The sequence below is a fragment of the Pelodiscus sinensis genome, chromosome 16 (assembly GCF_049634645.1).
Source record: "Pelodiscus sinensis isolate JC-2024 chromosome 16, ASM4963464v1, whole genome shotgun sequence".
In the NCBI taxonomy this organism is placed as follows: Eukaryota; Metazoa; Chordata; order Testudines; family Trionychidae; genus Pelodiscus; species Pelodiscus sinensis.
Window position 1 is genome coordinate 21,982,264 of NC_134726.1, and position 20,562 is coordinate 22,002,825.

At 43.5% G+C, this 20,562-nt stretch overlaps 1 protein-coding gene across 7 annotated transcripts in view; it reads left to right on the forward strand.

Annotated features, from left to right (window-relative positions):
• The window catches only part of ACSM3 (acyl-CoA synthetase medium chain family member 3), a 50,930-nt gene that overhangs the window by 25,584 nt on the left and 4,784 nt on the right, over positions 1 to 20,562 (forward strand). For 4 of the 7 annotated variants that reach the window (XM_075899432.1, XM_075899430.1, XM_075899436.1 and 1 more), the window contains 7 exons: positions 3,017 to 3,224; positions 5,414 to 5,557; positions 7,772 to 7,928; positions 15,195 to 15,274; positions 17,051 to 17,174; positions 17,630 to 17,710; positions 19,430 to 19,531. In XM_075899432.1, the coding sequence (XP_075755547.1) occupies positions 3,017 to 3,224; positions 5,414 to 5,557; positions 7,772 to 7,928; positions 15,195 to 15,274; positions 17,051 to 17,174; positions 17,630 to 17,710; positions 19,430 to 19,531 (896 nt within the window). The remainder of the gene's footprint in view (positions 1 to 3,016; positions 3,225 to 5,413; positions 5,558 to 7,771; positions 7,929 to 15,194; positions 15,275 to 17,050; positions 17,175 to 17,629; positions 17,711 to 19,429; positions 19,532 to 20,562) is intronic. The other 3 variants (XM_075899433.1, XM_075899434.1, XM_075899435.1) reach the window with 3 other exon arrangements.

Consider the following 20,562-nt stretch of genomic DNA (forward strand, 5'->3'; position numbering starts at 1 on the left):
ACAAAAAGCGGCCCTACATTCCTTGGACACCTGCAGGGCCTTAGCATTCTACATAGATCACACTAAACCTTTCAGGCGTACGGACCACTTATTCGTCTCCTCGGCACAGAGGTCAAAGGGTCAACGCCTGTCTTCCCAGAGGATTTCTTGTAACCTCATACATAATGCAATCGTACACAGTGAAAGGCTTACCCCTTCCATCCCAACCACGCGCCCACTCCACTAGAGCCGTGGCCACATCTACAGCGTTTCATAGAGGGGTATCTCTGAAGGACATCTTCAGGACGGTGACCTGGTCCTCACATGAGACCTTCGCCAAACACTATTCTATTTCTCTAATCACTCGTTCAGATGGGGCAGTGGCGACTGCAGTGCTCTCCACAGTGGATAAATAGGGACTCCTTGCCCTCCTTCCGTTCTGGCGACTACTGCTACGCAGTCACCCATAGTGGAGCACCCGCGGGGACATCCCCGAAGAAGAAAGTGACGTTACTCACCTTCGGTGCAGTAACTGTCGTTCTTTGAGGTGGTGTCCCCGCGGGTGCTCCACTACCCATCCTCTTCCCCGTTTTGGAGTCCTTTTTCTCTGCTCTTGTCTCTTACAGACTCTGAGGTGGTCTCGAGGAACTGGTGGGGGGCTGGACCACGCGAGACAGAAAAGAGCACGAAAGCCGCGAGCCCGTGGCACATGCGCAGTCCAGCCGAACACTGCTCATCACAAGCTTCCGTCTGCAGCTCCGGGGCAAGCCCAGCACCCACAGTGGAGCACCCGCGGGGACACCACCTCGAAGAACGACAGTTACTGCACTGAAAGGTGAGTAACTTCGCTCTCTTCCATCGCACATGATAAACTGCACATGTCCCCAAATGCCTGCTTGTGAACTTACCTGTTTTTGCCAATGGGATGTGTTAAATATTTAGGCTTTTCTGTCTGAATATTTAATAAAACACAAAGTATCTCAATGCCTCATGGCCATTAATAACTTTTTCTCAGCAACGCCTCCATGAGGTACAGAAGTATTATCCATATTTTACAGGTGGGGACCCGAGGAACAGAGTTTAGTTATTTCAATGGGAGGCATGGGTAGTCAGAAAATCAGACCATGAGTGGGTTGCATAAGCTCACAGAGGAAATCTGTGGTAAAACTGAGACTTGGATTCCTGACAAGTCTGTCCTCCTTTTCTAGTATAACCAATTGTACATCTAATACTCTGTATCTCTATATATGAGCATATAGACCAAGGTTGGGCTGATTCAGGCCCGGGGGCTGGATCCAGCCCACCAAGCATTTCTCTCCAGCTTGTCCAGCTGATTAGCAGACCTTGCATACTTACAGCTGGCAATGTGTGTTCAGCTTTTCCTCCTCCCACCTTGCTCTGTCCTGCAGCTGAGCTGCTTCCAGGATTCTCTTGATAGCTGTGCAGGAGGGTGGGAGTGAAGGGGAGAGGGGCATGTTGAAATCAGGGTGTTCCACTGCTTCTGTACCTCATGTCACCTGGGCTACTCCAGTCTGAAATGTGTGACTCAGAGAAGTGCAGAATGGGGGTGGAGGGATACAACAAAGCAGGACAGATTTCCCTTAAAAGAGACAGAATGAGGCTTCTTTCAGAAACTTAGCCAGCACACACACTCTGTGTCACTAATGCACACACCCAGTCAGTGCCACATTGTGTCTGTGCCACACACACACAATCACTTCAATATACATTCTGCCACACACACTCTCCCAGTCTCTGTGCTGCAAACACTCAGTCTGTCACAAAGTCACTCTCTCACACACGAAGTGTCTCTGGGTATGTCTACACTACCACCCTAGTTCGAACTAGGGTGGTTAATGTAGTCAATCGTAGTCAAGCGGCTACATGCGGGCACGGAGTCCGAACTACCGGGGATTTAAAATGGCAGCGCCTGACAAGATGCAAGTGAAGCCCGGGATATTTAAATCTCGGGCTTCATTTGCAACTTCAATTGCCTACATTAACCACTCTAGTTTGAACTAGGGTGGTAGTGTAGACATACCCTCTCTCTCTCACAGATACTCTCTCTGTAGCCCCATCTCCATCCCTTCTACCTGAGGCCCCACCCCTTCCGGGAGGCCTGGAGCCAACCTGCATTCAGATACCAAAATTTGTGAAGTGGTCCCCCTGCCAAAATTATTGCCTGCCCTTAATATAAACACAGGCTACTTGTAGAATAGTGTCTTTTACATAGGGGTTGAAGTTTTCTGTATATTGTTAATTGGCTCATATAGTAAAACATGTGAGATACATAATGAAGAATGAGAATGGAAGGAAGAAATAGTTTGAAGGAAGAAAGTACAGCTACTAAACTCGTAAGTGACATAACCTATTTACCCTTATAAATGAATATTTAACCCATTGTTCTTATAAGTATACCACTTCCATGTGAGGGAAATCTTTTTATTGCTGGTTTCTCTTATCCTACTACACTAAAGACATTTTGTAGCATAGTACTTGCTAATTACTATTAAGCCTAATTTATAATTCACTCTGTGTAAAAGCAATATATGTACAAACACAGGGCCAAATTCTATTCACTCACACATATATCCTCTGATGCTAGGAGATCTACTAATAGGCTATGTCTACACTACGAGTTTTCTTGGCAAAAAATATGCTAATGAGGGACTCATTTGCATGAGTCGTGATCTCATTTGCATATTTGCTGCCAATCCGTTTTTGTGCTTGGGTTTTTGCACAAAAATAAAAAGTGTGGACATATTATTTTTACGTAAAACCCCCTTTAGCCGCAATAAATGCAGAAAAAGGGGGTTTTGCATAAAAAGAAAATGTCCATACTGCTTGTTTTTGGGCAAAAACGGATCGGCAGAAAATATGCAAATGAGATCACAACTCATGCAAATGAGTCCCTCATTAGCATATTTTTTGCTGAGAAAACTCGTAGTGTAGATGTAGCCATAGTGAGGTGGGGAGAATTTAGTTAATAGATTTGTACAATTCTGTTACCAAATTCTAAACTTGGCTCCTCCTTTAGGAACTATTCTTATTCCTGGGACAACACAGTTGACAGCAAAAGATATGCTACATAGACTACAAACATCAAAGGCAAAGTGTCTTATTACTGATGATGTTTTGGCACCAGCTGTAGATTCCATTATGTCTGAATGCCAGTCTTTGAAATTCAAGCTAATTGTGTCCGAGGATCACAGGGAAGGATGGCTGAACTTTAAAGACCTATTTATGTGAGTAGCTGCCATCATCAAAGTGCTGCAGTAACATGAAAGAAAAGCCTGGTGGTTGTATTGTTATTAATGTAGAGTATGGTGAAACATTTCCACCTGTTTAGAAGAGAAAAATGAAAATTGGAAAAAAATACCAATAAGCACACAGTTCTATTCTGTTTCTGTTAGGATCCAAAAACAGGCCAGTACCTGTTTTGTTTGTATGATGTACAAATTAGTATTTAACCACAAAATATATGTTCAGGCAACATTTTCTGAGGGTTTGAGCACCCTTTATGGAGGATGTACAGGCAGTCCCCGACTTACGCGGATCCGACTTACGTCAGATCCGCACTTACGAACGGAGCTTTCTCGCCCCGGAAGTCGGGGCGAGAAAGCCCCGTTCGTAAGCTGCTCCGGTGCCCCTGGTCTGCTGGAGACCGTCTCCAGCAGACCAGGGGCACCGGGCGGGTTCCCGCGCCTCTGAGGCTTTGCTCTGGCAAAGCCTCAGAGGCGAGGGACCCCCCGCGGCTGCGGCTTCAGTCCGGGTGCCTGTGGTCTGCTGGGGGCCGTCCCCAGCAGACCACAGGCACCCAGACTGAAGCCGCAGCCGTGGCGGGGTCCCTCGCCTCTGAGGCTTTGCCAGAGCAAAGCCTCAGAGGCGCGGCACCCCGCTGCCGCTGCGGCTCTGCTCCCCGTGTCCCTGGTCTGCTGGGGGGGGGGGCGCAGCTAGTGTGCTCCCCCCCCCCAGCAGACCAGGCTTTTGTTTTGGACTCTGGGGCAGAGCAGCTGGGGCGCTGCGGATTGGTCCTGCAGCGCCCGTGGGCACTACTGGACCAACCCGGCAGCACCCCAGCTGCTCTGCCCCAGGTCCTGATTCAGCCGCTGCTGGTCAGTTTCAGCAGCGGCTGAATCAGGACGTCTGGGGCAGAGCAGATGGGGTGCTGCTGGGTTGGTCCAGTAGCACCCCAGCTGCTCTGCCCCAGGCGTCCCCAAGTCAGCTTCTGCTGAAACTGACCAGCGCTGACTACAGGAAGCCCGAGGCAGAGTTGCTCTGCCCCGGGCTTCCTGGAATCAGCTGCTGATCAGTTTCAGCAGCAGCTGACTTGGGGACGCCTGGGGTTCTTAAGTTGATTCTGTATGTAAGTCAGAACTGGCGGTCAGTTTCAGCAGTGTCTGAATCTGGACGCCAGTTCCGACTTACATACAGATTCAACTTAAGAACAAACCTACAGTCCCTATCTTGTACGTAATCCGGGGACTGCCTGTAAATGGCTAGCTCGGTGTTGTTAGCAAAGAACATTGGCAATGCTAGTTTCTCCCATACTACCTTGCTAATACAATGGGACTAAAAAGGGATAGGATTAGTTTTATTTTCTTAAAGGGGTGAGGCTCAGCTATTAAAAGCCTGAGAAATGATGTGTGAGATAACATTGATTCCATGAGCCCAGTTCACAAAGGTGTGACTATACTGATAAAAGACTCTCAGTCAGTTCTTTATAATTAGGCTAACTTTTCCCTAGAATAGCTCACTTCCCACTCCTCCTAGCTCAGCAGTGCTTACTGATATTGTGGATGGGTAGAGCCAAGATCCTCTCCTACTTCTTTCTCTGGCATAAGGCTAGGTCACTACTGAGCTCTAAGGATAGGAGTGTGATTCCCAGCTTGAGTACACATAATCATGCTAGCTTTGGTTGAACTAGCATGCTAAGAATAGAGCATAGCCACTGAGGCACAAACAGTGAGATGGACTAGTGCCCATCAGAGACCTTAGCCACATACTCAAGTAGCTACCCTAAAATTCTATTTTAGTGCGCAGAGCTGGGAATTACATCCCCAGCTCCAAATGGAGATATCCCTTTTAGTTTATTACTATCACAAGATTTTTTTAATTAAAAAATTTTAAATGCAGATAGCAAGAGTAATAAAAAAGGAGAAAACATAAATGTAATGATTGAGGGGTTTTTTAAGCTAGATCTCATGCCATCTGTCCCATTAATATGCAGTTAAGTTCTGTGCATTATCCTTGATATGTAGTCACTCTTCTCTAAAGATAAACCTTACTTTAGAAGGAAAAAACTTACTCCCTTCGGTGCAGATAAGCACCATCTTTTGTAAATCTGCAAGGAGTTGTTTTATTTGAACATCATCTGGGTTCCATAAGTTACATTTTTTAACTTACTTTATTCACCATTTTGTGTTTTTTAAAGAAATGCTAAGGCTGATCACAATTGTGTGACCACAAGGAGTCAGGATCCAATGACCATCTTTTTTACCAGTGGTACAACAGGGTCTCCAAAAATGACTGAACATTCATACAGTAGTTATGGCATTGGACTGACAGTAAATGGAAGGTATGGATCATAACTGTTTTAAACCACCTGGGTATTTCTTCAAAAAGGTCACATAGCAGAGGTGAAGGAAGCATAACATTTCACTATTATCTCTCTCTCAATAACTTAGAAAATAGGAAAGTTTCATTTGCAAGTCATGACAAGATTATTGTTCCAGGAGACAGGAAGTAATGTGAATAGCTTCATGAAAGCACTGGTGGATAGTTGTTTTTCTCATACAGGTTGAAACTCTCTAGTTACTTGGGATCTGACAAGTTCTGGACCACAGAATTTTCTGGACCACAGGAGGTCAATGTTGTCTAGCAGCATTACCAACACTTCCATTGCTTACAGGGCTGTTAGAGGACATTTAGGCGTAAATTAGAGCTAAATAACAGCACAGAACACAGAGCTAGGACTGATGGCTGTAAACAAACTTTATGGGGCCATGGGAAATTTGGCCACACCAATGAAAAGTAGGGATGTTAGATATCCTGTAATCGAATAGTTGTGTAACCACGTGAAATCTTAGCAGTTACACGACAATTTGATAGTCCCCAAAGGCAGGGGCGGCGGCCAGCATGGGCCCCACTCCTGGGAAGCCCCCTGCCACTCCGTGCTGCTACCTCTATATCAGAAGCAGCAGCGCAGTGTGGCAGCAGCTCTTGTCTTCAGGGTCTGAGCTCCTCATGGACAGAGGCTGGTCTGCATCAGCAACCCCTGTCTGCAGGGAGCTCGAACTCCCCATGGACAGGGGCTGCTGCCATGGATCAGCCTCTTCCCACAGTGGGCCCAGGCTCACTGTGGACAGAGGCTGCTCCATAGGATGCTGGAGCAGCTTCTGTCTGCAGGGAGCTCAAACCTGCTACAGACAGGGGTTGCTGCTGCGAACAGAGGCTGCTCCGTGGGATGCTGTAGCAGCCTCTGTCCACGGGGAGCTTGGATCCTCTGTGGACAGGGGCTGCTGCCGCAGACCAGCCTCTGCCCGTGGTGAGCCCAGGCTGATAGAGGCAGCAGCGCAGGGAGGGGACGGCACTGCTGAGCTGGTGTTGTGGGGAACCAGCTTTTAAGCCAGCTCCTCTCAGCACTGGTTCCTGCCTCTCCCCTTGCCCCCTGCCTCTGTAGGAGACAGCAAGGTGGAGGGCAGACAGGTTTGTGGAGCCTGCATGCTTTGAGAGACTGCTTGAAAACCAGTTTCCCGCACATTGGCTTCAGCCTGCCCCCCTCATCCTCTGCGCTGCTGCTTCTCTATCAGAGGCAATAGCACAGGGGTGGAGGTGGGGAGATTGATCCGGTGCTCATGGGGAGCCTGCTTAAAGCCAGCTCTTCATGGGCACCAGCTCCCACTCCCCCCCATTCCCCGCCTTGCTGCCTCTGATATAGAGGCAGCAAGAGTGGGGGGAGAGTGTGTTGTCAACAAGATTAACCAATAAGTCAAGACTCATCAGTTAATTGTGTAGTCGACTACACGTTGCCATCCCTAATGAAAAGTGGACATCCAGCTAACTAAAATAATTCCAGATGATGGATATTTCCGGACCAGAGAGTTCTGAACTAGAGAGGTTCAACTTGTATTAAATGAAAATCCAACACTATGTAGTAAGGGGGGAACCAACCTTTTCTACTCCATCTTCAAAGAAGATTAGATTATTTATAAAGCATCTAAAAGTAGTTTTGTAAAGAGAGAAACTTTGTGGTTTTATATGGTTTATAATGGCATAGATTCATCACAGTATATGAGAAATGCACTGAATAGCTCTCACAAAAAACAAAATAACTTTATGAAAGCTTAAAACATTGTAAAGCCTGCACTGATTCATGGGATATTTTACTTTGGGAAAATAACATTGATACTAATACATTCCACTGTGACTGGCAAGTAATCACAGATAAGAGAACACCAAATAAAAAGATAAGTAAAATGAGAAATTCTTACCACATTAAAAAATCCCCAAACTAAATCCCTACAATTTCACAAATATAAATTCAGGATTCTCTGTCTTGAGACATCATAAGCCTTTTACTGGTACAATTTTTTAATGAAAATTGCAAAGCTAATCTATAATAATGACACAGTGGCCATGTTTGGTGGCTCACTCTTGTTTGGGGTTTTAGCTATTCACTAATCTCATTTAACACAAGACAATGACTGTTTGATCCCAGTAATATTTTTATCGTTATCATTTTTGTCTTTATTCTATTTTTTTAAAATTTCCACACATTTTTCTTTACCAGGTACTGGCTGGATTTAGCCTCTGCCGACATACTCTGGAATACATCAGACACAGGTTGGGCAAAGTCAGCTTGGAGTAGTGTCTTTGCACCATGGATTCAGGGGGCATGTGTGTTTATACATAGTATGCCACGTTTTGATCCAATCACTGTTCTAGATGTAAGTGACAAGAACAATGGTATTTTTCTAACAGCATGGTTTTCCTCGCTTGGTGCTTTTGAACAGATGTTCACCTCTCTTACTGTACAGCAGACAGCATGCTGTCTAGCCTGCTGCCCTTCACCAAAGAGGTCACCAACCACATTTCAGTAGTAATATCTACTATATATTTTACAGAGTTTTTCTGTCTGCTTGATCAAGAACTTATCATAAATGGTAAGAGTTAGGACCACCACATTCAGTATATAGCTTCCTCATCTCATATCTTAAAGCAACATAAGGGTATGGTTGTGCCTGAAAAACAGGATGTGCCTGGAATTGGATTGTTTCTCATAAAACCTATCAATCAACCAGAAAAGAGACAGAATCACCAAAGCAAGTATAGTCTTCACTATTGACATAACTGAGCAAATGTTGAAAAAGATTGAACCAAGATGGGCCAGAAAAATAGGTTGAACCTGGAATAGGATTGGTTCTCAATAAACCTTACAGAAAAGAGATAAAATGGAGAAATTTGGAGTAGTGTCCTGTTTTCGCACTACCAATTAATTTATATAGGTCCTGATACAACAAGTTGCTTAAGCATCTGTTTATCTTCAATTAGGTGTTTGAATCACATTGACATCAGAGGGATTTAAGCATGTAAGCGACAAGGAAGGGTAGAAGGGAGAACAACAAAATAGAGACAATGGATTTCAGGAAGGCGGATTTTGGTAAGCTCAGAGAGCTGATAGGTAAGGTCCCATGGGAATCAAGACTGAGGGGAAAAACAACTGAGGAGAGTTGGCAGTTTTTCAAGGGGACATTGTTAAGGGCCCAAAAGCAAGCTATTCCACTGCTTAGGAAAGATAGAAAATATGGCAAAAGACCGCCTTAGCTTAACCATGAGAACTTGCATGATCTAAAAATAAAGGAGGAGTCAGGATGAATGTTCCATTCCTGCAAATGGATGGAACTGCCTATATACAAAGGATGAATATAGGCAAACAACACAGGAATGCAGGGGCAAGATTAAAAAGGTAAAGGCACAAAATGAGCTCAAACTAGCTACAGGAATAAAGGGAAACAAGAAGACTTTTTATAAATACATTAGACGCAAGAGGAAGACCAAGTACAGGGTAGGCCCACTGCTCAGTGAGGAGGGTGAAACAGTAACAGGAAAGTTGGAAATGGCAGAGATGCTTAATTACTTTTTTGTTTCGGTCTTCACCGAGAAGTCTGAAGGACTGCCTAACATTGTGAATGCTGGTGGGAAGGGGGTAGGTTTAGAAGATAAAATAAAAAAAGAACAAGTTAAAAATCACCTAGAAAAGTTAGACGCCTGCAAGTCACCAGGGCCTGATGACATTTCGAATGTCTTCATTTCTATCCCTCTCTCGAAAGAAGGTGCAAGTGTAGACATACCCATAGTGAATACTGGTGGGAATGTGGTAGGTTTAGAAGAAGTTAAAACCAAGGCCTGATGAAATGCATCCTAGAATACTCAAAGAGCTAAAAGAGGAGGTATCTGAGCCTTTAGCTATCATCTTTGAAAAATCAAGGAAGATACGAGAGATTTCAGAAGATTGGAAAAGGGCAAATATAGTGCCCATCTATAAAAAGGGAAACAAGAACAATCCAGGAAACTACAGACCAGTTAGTTTAACTTCTCTGCCAGGGAAGATAATGGAGCAAGTAATTAAGGAAATCATCTGCAAACACTTGGAAGGTAGTAAGGTGATAGGGAACAGCCAGCATGGATTTGTAAAGAACAAATCATGTCAAACCAATCTGATAGCTTTCTTTGATAGGATAACGAGTCTTGTGGATCAGGGAGAAGCGGTGGATGTGGTATACTTAGACTTTAGTAAGGCATTTGAAACGTTCTTGCATGATATTCTTATCAATAAACTAGGCAAATACAACTTAGATGGGGCTACTATAAGGTGGGTGCATAACTGGCTGGATAACCGTACTCAGAGAGTAGTTATTAATGGTTCTCAATCCTGCTGGAAAGGTATAACAAGTGGGGTTCTGCAGGGGTCTGTTTTGGGACTGGCTCTGTTCAATATCTTCATCAACAATTTAGATATTGGCATATAAAGTTTGTTTATTAAGTTTGCAGATGATACCAAGCTGGGAGGGGTTGCAACTGCTTTGGAGGATAGGGTCATAATTGAAAATGATCTGGACAAATTCAAGAAATGGTCTGAGGTAAACAGGATGAAGTTTAATAAAGACAAATGCAAAGTGCTCCACTGAGGAAGGAACAATCAGTTTCACACATACAGAATGGGAAGCGACTGTCTAGGAAGGAGTACGGCAGAAAGGGATCTAGGGGTTATAGTGGACCACAAGCTAAATATGAGTCAACAGTATGATGCTTTTGCAAAAAAAAGCAAACATGATTCTGGGATGCATTAATAGGTGTGTTGTGAGCAAGACATGAGAAGTCATTCTTCCGCTCTACTCTGCGCTGATTAGGCCTCCGTTGGAGTATTGTGTCCAGTTCTGGGCACCGCATTTCAAGAAAGATGTGGAGAAATTGGAGAGGGTCCAGAGAAGAGCAACAAGAATGATTAAAGGTATAGAGCATATGACCTATGAAGGAAGGCTGAAAGAATTGGGTTTGTTTAGTTTACAAAAGAGAAGATTGAGGGGGGACATGATAGCGGTTTTTAGGTATCTAAAAGGGTGTCATGAGGAGGAGGGAGAAAACTTGTTCATCTTGGCCTCTGAGTATAGAACAAGAAGCAATGGGCTTAAACTGCAGCAAGAGAGGTTTAGGTTGGACATTAGGAAAAGGTTCCTAACTGTCAGGGTGGTCAAACACTGGAATAAATTGCATAGGGAGGTTGTGGAATCTCCATCTCTGGGGATATTTAAGAGTAGGTTAGATAAATGTCTATCAGGGATGGTCTAGTCAGTACTTGGTCCTGCCATGAGGGTAGGGGACTGGACTCGATGACCTCTCAAGATCCCTTCCAGTCCTAGTATTCTCTGATTCATGTGCTTATGTGCTTTGCTGAGCAAACTTACAGTTAGGGCTTCTAATTTGAGGTTTTTGCCAGTAAATGAAGATAAAACACCTTTGATTTAAAAAAAAAAAGGTATTAATATTTATCTAGTAAACACCAGCAAAAGCCTGGAAATGCTTACATGTATCTAAGGGCTTGTATGCATGGAACAGTCATGGACTGTGGAGCTGAGATTTCTAAAGTACACTAACATATTGTGCATTAATTGTCTGTGCAGATTCTACCTGTGCAGACTAAAGGGTTCATGTTAAGATAGTGCTGCTTGAAAGAGTACTATGTTATTATAGTAGAAATGGAAAGAAGGGTCCGGGGTGTATATGTCAGAACTTTCCTGAGGGTTGAGATACTGTGGGGGCTGTTGCAGACAGAACTCACCCTGCAGTAGGCGCTCTTGTCCCACAGGGCTGGGCCCAACTCCCTTCTGTGTGCATTGCAAGCTGGTGCACACAAGGTAACAGCGCCACTCAGATTTGGCTCAGACATTTTTTTTATGACAGAGATTGCCAGGCATATTTGAGAGAGGGATGCTGCAGCCCCATATCTCAAATAAGAAGGCTACTCACTCAATTTGGCCTGTCTCACGCATCATCTTGCAGGGGCAAATGAGCCAAAGCTGAGTAGCATTGTGACTGTGCCCCATGTTGCAATGCCCAAAGCAGAGAGCTGGGCCCAGGCGGATGGACACAGCTGTCATTTCCAAGGATGCTGCTTTTAAAAATGTTGAGTTATTTTACCTTTTGGAAAATAAGGTGGCGTAGCACTGAGTAATGTATATAGTATATGTGACTCATTGCCATATATACAAAGAGCCCCCCCAAACCCTGATTTTGGACAGCTACAGAAAACTAAAAAATTGTTAAAAATAAATCCTGAAAAATGAAATTAATAATCCCCCAAAACAAAACCCTCGTTTTAGTACATGATCCTGCTAACATTACTGTTCAGCATAAAATGAAGCTTTTACATACAAGCATTTGCAGGAATGGAACCATAGTTTATAAAGCACTTTTGGATCCTCTAGTTTTATTATTATACAGTGAATGACAGTAGTGGATACATGAGCATCTTGTATGGCAGTGGTTTTCAAACTTTTTTCCCGTGACCCAGTTGAAGAAAATTCCTGATGCCCATAGCCCAGCATACTTTAATATATAAAGGAGAATGTTTGTAAGTTTGTGCACTAATAACTTGGACACTATAAGAGTTACCACAACCAAACTTTGCATGGGATAACCTTTCATCCAAGAGAAGGTTTTAAGGTATTTTTGGACCCGATCAGGGTCCTGCCATGCCCCCCACGGCACCTGTGGCCCCAGGCGCGATCTGGGGTACCCCTCCCATGTGTAGCCTCCCAGGACTCGCCCCCTCCTGCCCGCGAGGTTACATAACCGACCCTCTTCTCCCCTCTCCTCCCCCCCAATGGCACGCAGTGCCCTCACCCCCATGCGCACAATGGCTCGGGCACCCGCCCTGCCCCAAGCAGCATCTGCAGCCCTGGGCGCAAGCTGGAGCGCCCCTCCCACGTGTAACCTCCCCTCCATCCAGGGTCGCTCCACACCTCCACACACCCCACTCCAGAAACCAAAACCAAAGCCAGCCAGCCTTTCTGCTCAGCTCCCTGGGCTTATCTGAGCAGGACTCCATGTGCCTGCTGCAGCACAGGGTCCTGGTTCAACTCTCGATGCATTACACTGCAGTGAAAGCAGCTGGCTGCTGTTTGTCTGTGAGTGGGGCTCTTCTGTGTCTGGTTCCAGCCATCGGGGGGTTAGACGTGAGCTCTGAGCGTTTGCTTTCCAAGGCAGGGCAGGTGGATCCCTGAGCCAACTTTGCAAAGAGAAGTCCCCTTGCTACTGGCTGCATTACTGTGTACTGTTCTCCTGGGAGCTGGCTGCTCCGTCCTGGGGGGAGGAGGGTCCTGCTGCTTTTAGAGGGTCAGGTGTGGGCCAGGAGCAATCAGGCCCCAGGGTCTGTGGCTCTGTGGATCCCTTTGCTCAGGGTCCCCTCCTTTCCTAAATGTTCTAAATTTTGTTCCTCCGGTTTCCCGAGCAATGCCGGGTAAGTCCAGCTAGTTATATATATTTTTACTAGAGTGCAGGCTCTAGGTTGGGGCTGCGGGGATGAGAGGTTTGGAGTGAGGGAGAGTATGGGGGGTGAAAGCCAGAGGAGGGGTTTGAAGTTCAGGCTACAGGCTGCTCCCGTCCCAAGCACTGGCTCCACACTCCCATTGGCCAATTCCTGGTTTGTCTCTGGGCATTGTTAAGCAAAAATGGACAGAGCTCATTTTGGGCTTGTTTTGAAATGGGATTGACTTCAGTTTTGGCTTGTTTTTCTTTTTTATCTTGTGAGAGTTGGCGACTCACCTCCACCTAGGAGTGGGACCTGCTGCTGACTACTTCCAGGGCAGAGCGTGGGTCGCTGTGCCTGGACAAGCAGGAAGCTGGTCTTAGCACCTCCACTGGTTACCTTGTCACCTACAGCAAGGTGACCCAGGGCCTATATTGCCACCACCCAGTACTGGGTCACAACCCAAACTGAAAATCAGTGTTGTATGGCATTTCAATCACATGAACTGTAAATATTTTAATACTGAAAATGGAGATGATAGAAGATTGAGTTTTTTAACCTTATAAATAGGAATTGGCATTATATTATATACTACCTTATACATACAACTTTGGATGCTGTGAAAAATCACCAAGCATATCATTCACTTGACTTGGGACATTCTATATTCTGTTACTGTGGAAAACACTAACTACTATCAGAATACTTGCGGAATGTTATACAGATACCACCTCCGGCTCTAGTTGTTTTTTGAGTAATAAGAGCTGTAGCTGCAAAGAAATGCTTTGAAACAAAATGCAAACCCTTCTGAGACAAGATGCTTGCAACATGACACTATAAAATAAGTTGCGAGGAATCCTGTGGCACCTTATAGACTAACCAAAGTGTTGGAGCATAAGCTTTCGTGGGCATATGCTCCAACCCCTCAGACAGAGACCTACACTTACAAGATCTTCAACAAGCATTCTGTAAACGACGATACCCACACGAGGAAGTGAGGAGGCAGATTAACAGAGCCAGATGTGTACCCAGAAGCTTCCTGCTATGGGACAAGCCCAAGAAAGAAACCAACAGAACACGACTGGCCATCACCTACAGTCCTCAGCTAAAACCTCTCCAACACATCATTAGTGATCTACAACCCATCTTCGACAATGACCCCCCACTTTCACAGGCCTTGGGAAACCCACAGAAAACCCGCCAACCTGAAGCATATTCTCACCAGCAACTACACACCTCACAATAACTCTAACTCAGGAACCAATCCATGCAACAAACCTCGGTGCCAATTCTGCCCACATATATACACCAGCAACACCATCACAGGACCTAACCAGATCAGCCATACCGTCACTGGTTCATTCTCCTGCACATCTACTAACGTAATATATGCCATCATGTGTCAACAGTGCCCCTCTGCTATATACATCGGCCAAACTGGACAGTCCCTACGTAAAAGAATAAATGGACACAAATCACATATTAGGAATGGCAATATACAAAAACCTGTAGGGGAACACTTCAGTCTCCTTGGACACACAATTGCAGATCTAAAGGTAGCCATCCTGCAGCAAAAAAACTTCAAGACCAGACTTCAAAGAGAAACTGCTGAGCTACAGTTCATCTTCAAGTTTGACACAATCAACTCTGGATTAAACAAAGACTGTGAATGGCTAGCTAACTACAAAAGCAGCTTCTCCTCTCTTGATATTCACACCTCCAGATCAGCTACTAGAAGTGGACCTCATCCTCCCTGATTGGATCCACCTTGTCATCTCTAGTCTGATTCTGGACTGCATATTTATACTTGCCTCTGGAAATTTCCACTACATGCATCTGATGAAGTGGGTCTTTGCCCACAAAAGCTTATACTCCAACATTTCGGTTAGTTTATAAGGTGCCACAGGACTCCTCGCCGCTTTTGCAGATTCAGACTAACACAGCTACTCCTCTGATATAAAATAAGTTGCAATTTTAAAGAAAAAGCTATTTAGATGAGAAAGTATATATGACTTCAACATATATGTGTTTTCAAGGCTTGACAACATTACAGTCATGTGTTTATTAATTGGTTGGAGCTATTACAATGTCCACATTTAGGTTTCCTTGAGAGTCAGATAAATGTGGGAAGCATTGTTACTTTAGGGTGCAACATTCAAACAGTTTTTTATTTTAAATTCTCTAGACGCTGTCCAGATTTCCTATCACAGCCTTCTGTTCTGCTCCAACTGCCTATCGAATGCTTGTGCAGCATGATCTGACCAGGTAAACAATTATCAAAATATTTCATATTTGATCTTTGTATTTTGCCAAAACTGCCAAATACTGCTTTTAATTTGGTTAAATTACTCAAGGTTTACAACAGAACAGATATTTTTTATGTCTTAAATTTTACATATCTACTATATATTTGTTTGTGTGTCAGAGCATGCATTTGTGTTTGTCTGTTCAAGAACTCCTCCTAAATGGTAAAAGCTAAGACCACCAATTCAGTAAGCAGTTCCCTCTCATCACAACTTAAAACCAAGATAAGGGTTTTGTTGTGTCCGGAAAAAAGGCTGTATCCGGAATGGGATTGCTTCTCATAAAACCATACAAAAAAGAGACAGAATCACCAGGTAGATGAAAGGAGCTGGCTGTGGACATGCCCCCTGATTCATGAATGCCCCAGCCCCAAGCCTCCCATCCCGCAGGTGCCCTCTTGCCCCAAGGCAGCCTGCATACTGAACCCCTGACCCTCCCCACCAGAACAACAATTTAAATGAAGAAAATTAAAACTTGTTTGAGCTAACAACCTGAGCAATCCTAGGTAAATCTTTGAGTTAGAAATAAATTCAGAATACCATAATATCAGACATGGAGATAATATAATTTAAAAAGCAGGTTGGCAGCACTGACAATACTTCGAGTACTGGAAATACACTTTTATAATCAAATCTTCAAATCTTAAGCTTTGTTTTGTAGTCCTAGTTTACCGGAAGACCATGTAACAGGACTATCAAAATATTTTTCCCTATGACTGATGTACCTGGAATACAACATACAAGAGTACGTTTGTAGCAAATCAGTCTGACTGAAATGTACAAGGATTAGTGATTCTGACAATGGTACTATGGCATGAATAAGCTTTTGAGAATATCATTAGAGCTGAATGCCAAGATTCTTCCGTATTTTAAAATCCAATTGGAAGTTTAGGCTAAGAAAGACCATTTTACCTTTAACGTCATGTAAAATACTGAACTTGCGGTCTTACATGTATTCTTTCACAATGTGCCAAATTTATCTTCAGTTTAGCTTCATGCAATTACATTAAAATGAACTGGGCTCAATAAATATTTTATATACTGTAGAAATTATATACAAGCAAAGAAAGTAGATCAGCCAGTTCTAGTCACCCTTTCTAGATATACAAGATCAAGGTGCCATTTCATGAAATTGGAAGGCAGCAAATTGAGTTTCTGATCCAGATGGGTGATTTCACAGGGATATTGCATCTATATAGAGCCCTACTGACTTCAGAAGAGTTGTATGTGGGTACAGGCGTGCTGTACACAGAGCTTCAGTGAAATTGGTGTGGCGCCTCATAAGCACAGGAATCTGCTCATGTGGAGTCACTTGCAGGACTGAACCATTAAGACAAAAAACAGTAGCTACTTTTCATGCAATCAACAATTTGCATGTGGAACTCATTGCCACAAGGTATTATTGAGATTATGAATTTTAAAAAACCCTTTATATTGCTATAGATATGAGAGAAGCCACAGCTACTGTAATGAGGCTTTAAAACACGTGCAAACGAAAAAGAAGTTCTGGAAGGATATAAACCCTCATGCTTCAGGGCATAAACCAACACAACAAACCATGCGATTAAAAACCTGACCACCCTCCCCCACCCATTTCTTTGGAAAAGCAACTCCATTTGGCACATTTCTACTAAAAAGCTATACAAAGAATCAGATCTGCTTTTTATATGTATTTCCTTACTGTGGCAGTTTTAACTCCTTTAAAAATCGGTTTATACTTTTTCTCTTTCATACAAAGCTATAAATTCAAGAGCCTGCAGCACTGTGTGAGTGCAGGAGAGCCAATCAATCCTGAAGTGATGGAGCAGTGGAAAGAGCAAACTGGGCTGGATATCTATGAAGGTTATGGCCAGACAGAAACGGTACATTCCAGGCCCGCATGCAGGAATTTCTGTGGGAGAGGGTGCGAGCCTTGGGAGGGGCTGGTGGCTGCCCCACCCCTGCTTCTGGGGAAAGCAGGGACTCAGCCTTAGCCTGACCCTGGCCAGCTGACCCCCTGGGACAACACACTGCTCCTACCTTCCCCCGGCCTGCTGAAGTACAGGGGAGGGAGGCTGCTACGGCTGAGCTTTAAACTTTTAATTGTAGACAAAACTTCATATTCACTTCAATTGGACCTATATGCATAACTGTGAGAGTAAAATTTGTTCCCTAGAAGTTTACTCAGTTTATGTATGATAATGAAGTGTTCATTGTTGTTTCTGAGAGGTTGCTATGACTGTAAATGTCTTTGCCAGTCTAGTTGAGTATATTAAATATACATTAAAACTGAAAAGATGGGATGGCAGAGTTTACTTTTAAAAACCTTTTGGTGTAGGTGTTGATTTGTGGAACTTTCAAGGGAATGAAAATTAAGCCAGGTTCAATGGGAATGCCGTCTCCAGCATATGATGTCAAGGTATGTGCATTATATTGATAAGCCCTACGGACCTTTTCCTCCAAGCATGAAGGTATTGAATTTTCCTGAAGGAGGCTCAAGCAAGTTCAGGGAATAGGAGGAATTTTTCTACCTGCTGAATCATTTTCAGTTTAGATCTCCAGAAAGTCAGATTCCTCTTACATTATGCAAATTTTCATTAGTTTGAGAAATTTCTTGCTGGGTCCAAGGTGGAAACAATCCAGGCCTGCTGACAGCAATTCAGGACCCCAGGACCTAACAGTCAGTGGGCTCCCATGCATGCACAAGCCATGCGCACCCACATGGACACAGTTCACCTGGCAAGTACCCAGCTAGCTGCCAGCTGCACTGTTGGTTGCATCCTTCCAGTACAGCCAAGGCTTCCACATGCCTGCCGCAGCTGTTTTTGCCACTGCTGGTACAACCTTGTATGCACCTAGGAGCTCTGCAGCCTGCCTGAGTGATTTAAAAGGGCCCAGAGCTCCCCAGGAGGAGCTGTGCAGGGGAGGGAAGCGCCAGGCCCTCCTGACCCTGCCCTGCTTCCCCGCCCCCGCTGTAGCTTACTGGTATTTGAGGGTTTCTCTGAGACCTGAGTGGAGCTGCAGAGGTTGAAAACCTCCTTCCTGCCCCTAATCTGGCAGTAGGGAGCCTTCATTAGCTGGCTCCTGCTGGATGTGAGCTTGGCAGGGGGAAGGGGTGCAGGAAGAAGCCCTGCAAGTCTCAGGAATACAAGCACCTGAAAATTTGGTTCCAAAATGAATTCCACACATGGATGAAAAACATTAGCCGGGAACACTGCCCTCAAGCCCTTTTTAAATCACTCAGACTCGTGGGCAATTGCCTCCTTTGCCTCCACCCTGTCAGCAAATTGAAACAAGCCAATCAGTAGGGGAAACCAAAAACAAAAACAAAACCAGGCTGCTTTCAATAGTTACACCTTAGGGAAGAATGATATCATCACTGAGAATCTCTCTAGAAAAATACATTGAACTATATATATGTGATTTGAGTGACTGCACTATATCACTACACCAGCAGGTCTCAACCAGGGCTATGCACTCCTGTGGGTATGCCTTCTTAGAGGGTACATCAACTCATCTAGATATTTGCCTAGTTTTACAAGCTACGTAAAAGCACTAGCAAGATCAGTACAAACCAACATTTCATAACGAGCTTGTTAATACTGCTTTGTATTCTATTCTCTGAAATGTAAGTATAATATTTATATTCTAAATTATTCATTTTGCAATCATAGGGTAGAAAGGAGAACATAAGGCATTTTTCAGTAAATAAAAGGCAAATCAGACTTCTAAAATGTATACAGTAATGTTGTCTATTGGCCAGACCGGAACTGCAGGATCAAATTCCAGCATTGCCTTGCTAATGCAGGCAAGTCTTTGGGCAACTTTCTGTGCTTCGTTTTTCCTACCTGATCACGACACTTGCTATATTATTTTTTGCTCAGTTGGGTGTTACTAAGCTAAATTGAAGTTTGCATAATGCTTTGGAATCTTCAGGTGAAAGGAACTATGCAAAGTACAGTGATTAGTATAATTCTGTTTGATTTGGGAGTAGAAGCTTCTCTTGCTGGCTGCAGTCACTTCTATTATTGACTTTTATAATTCAGTATTTCAAAATAAACATGCAGGTTTTGTTTAATGAAAATTATAGTTTAAATTAAACACCAGGGTAACACTGTCTATTTTGTTTGGGGTATAGATTGTAGATGACCACGGCAATATTCTTCCTCCTGGAAAAGAAGGAGATATCGCCATCAAAGTAAAGCCAACAAGACCTTCTTGTCTTTTCACTCAGTATATAGTAAGCAACTTAACAAATGTCAATTGTAAAATTGTTAAAAAATTATTTATTTCTGAACAAAAATAACATTCAATTATTATTCACCCCCTGAAACACAATTCTCCTGATTACAAAATTAGACTTTATTATCTGTATTGGTTAACATCTAGAGATTCCGTTCCCATTGTGCACAGCGCTGTGCTAACACAGAAAGATGATACAAATCTCTTCCATATAGGCTGTATCCCACAACCGTTTACAAAAGCTAAACACTGCAACTGAATGGAAGTGAGATTTATTTTCAAACCAGATTTTCACTAAAGTGAAAAGCTACTGGTTCCAGATGGCAAGTAATGCAGAGGTGAAGGCTGCCACATTGACGGGGCCCATTTTCTAGAAAAAAATTAATATGATATTTAACTTTCCTTTCCACCATATAATGTAATAGTAGATAAGAAGCAACTTCCTCTTTACTACTGTAGCAGAGTAAATTAAATTTAAAAGGTATTTTCATTTATTAAAACCAATTGTGACCAGGCTCTCTCAGCAGGGCAGTAAGGGAGGGGAACAAAACATTGCCATTGTTTAACTCCCTCCAGCTAATCGAGGAGTCGGTTTAGTTTGCTTTAGAGAGAGCTGCATCTACCCCTTCATTAGCTAGGATTCGTCACCCCAAAACAAATCTTTTTTATTTAATAACTGGGGAAACAGGAGAGGGAGGCACATAGACAAAAAAGGAAAATAAGGATTGGGAAATCTTCCCTCAAATCAAATTAATACTACATAACAGACTGCTCAGCCCATAATCAAAGTTTCCTAATATTGTGTGTTAAGCTGTATATTTTGTGTAGTTCATTATGATTAAAAACACAATTCTAAAACATAGTCAAAGACATAACCCACAACAATTATATATTCACTCTACATGTTGACTTTCTTTTTTAATTTTCTGTGTTATGGGTATTATTCAATTTACAATTATAAATCTGAATAATGTTTGAAAAAATGTTTTCTATTCATGTTGTTAAGCCTCTGCTGGAATTTAATACATA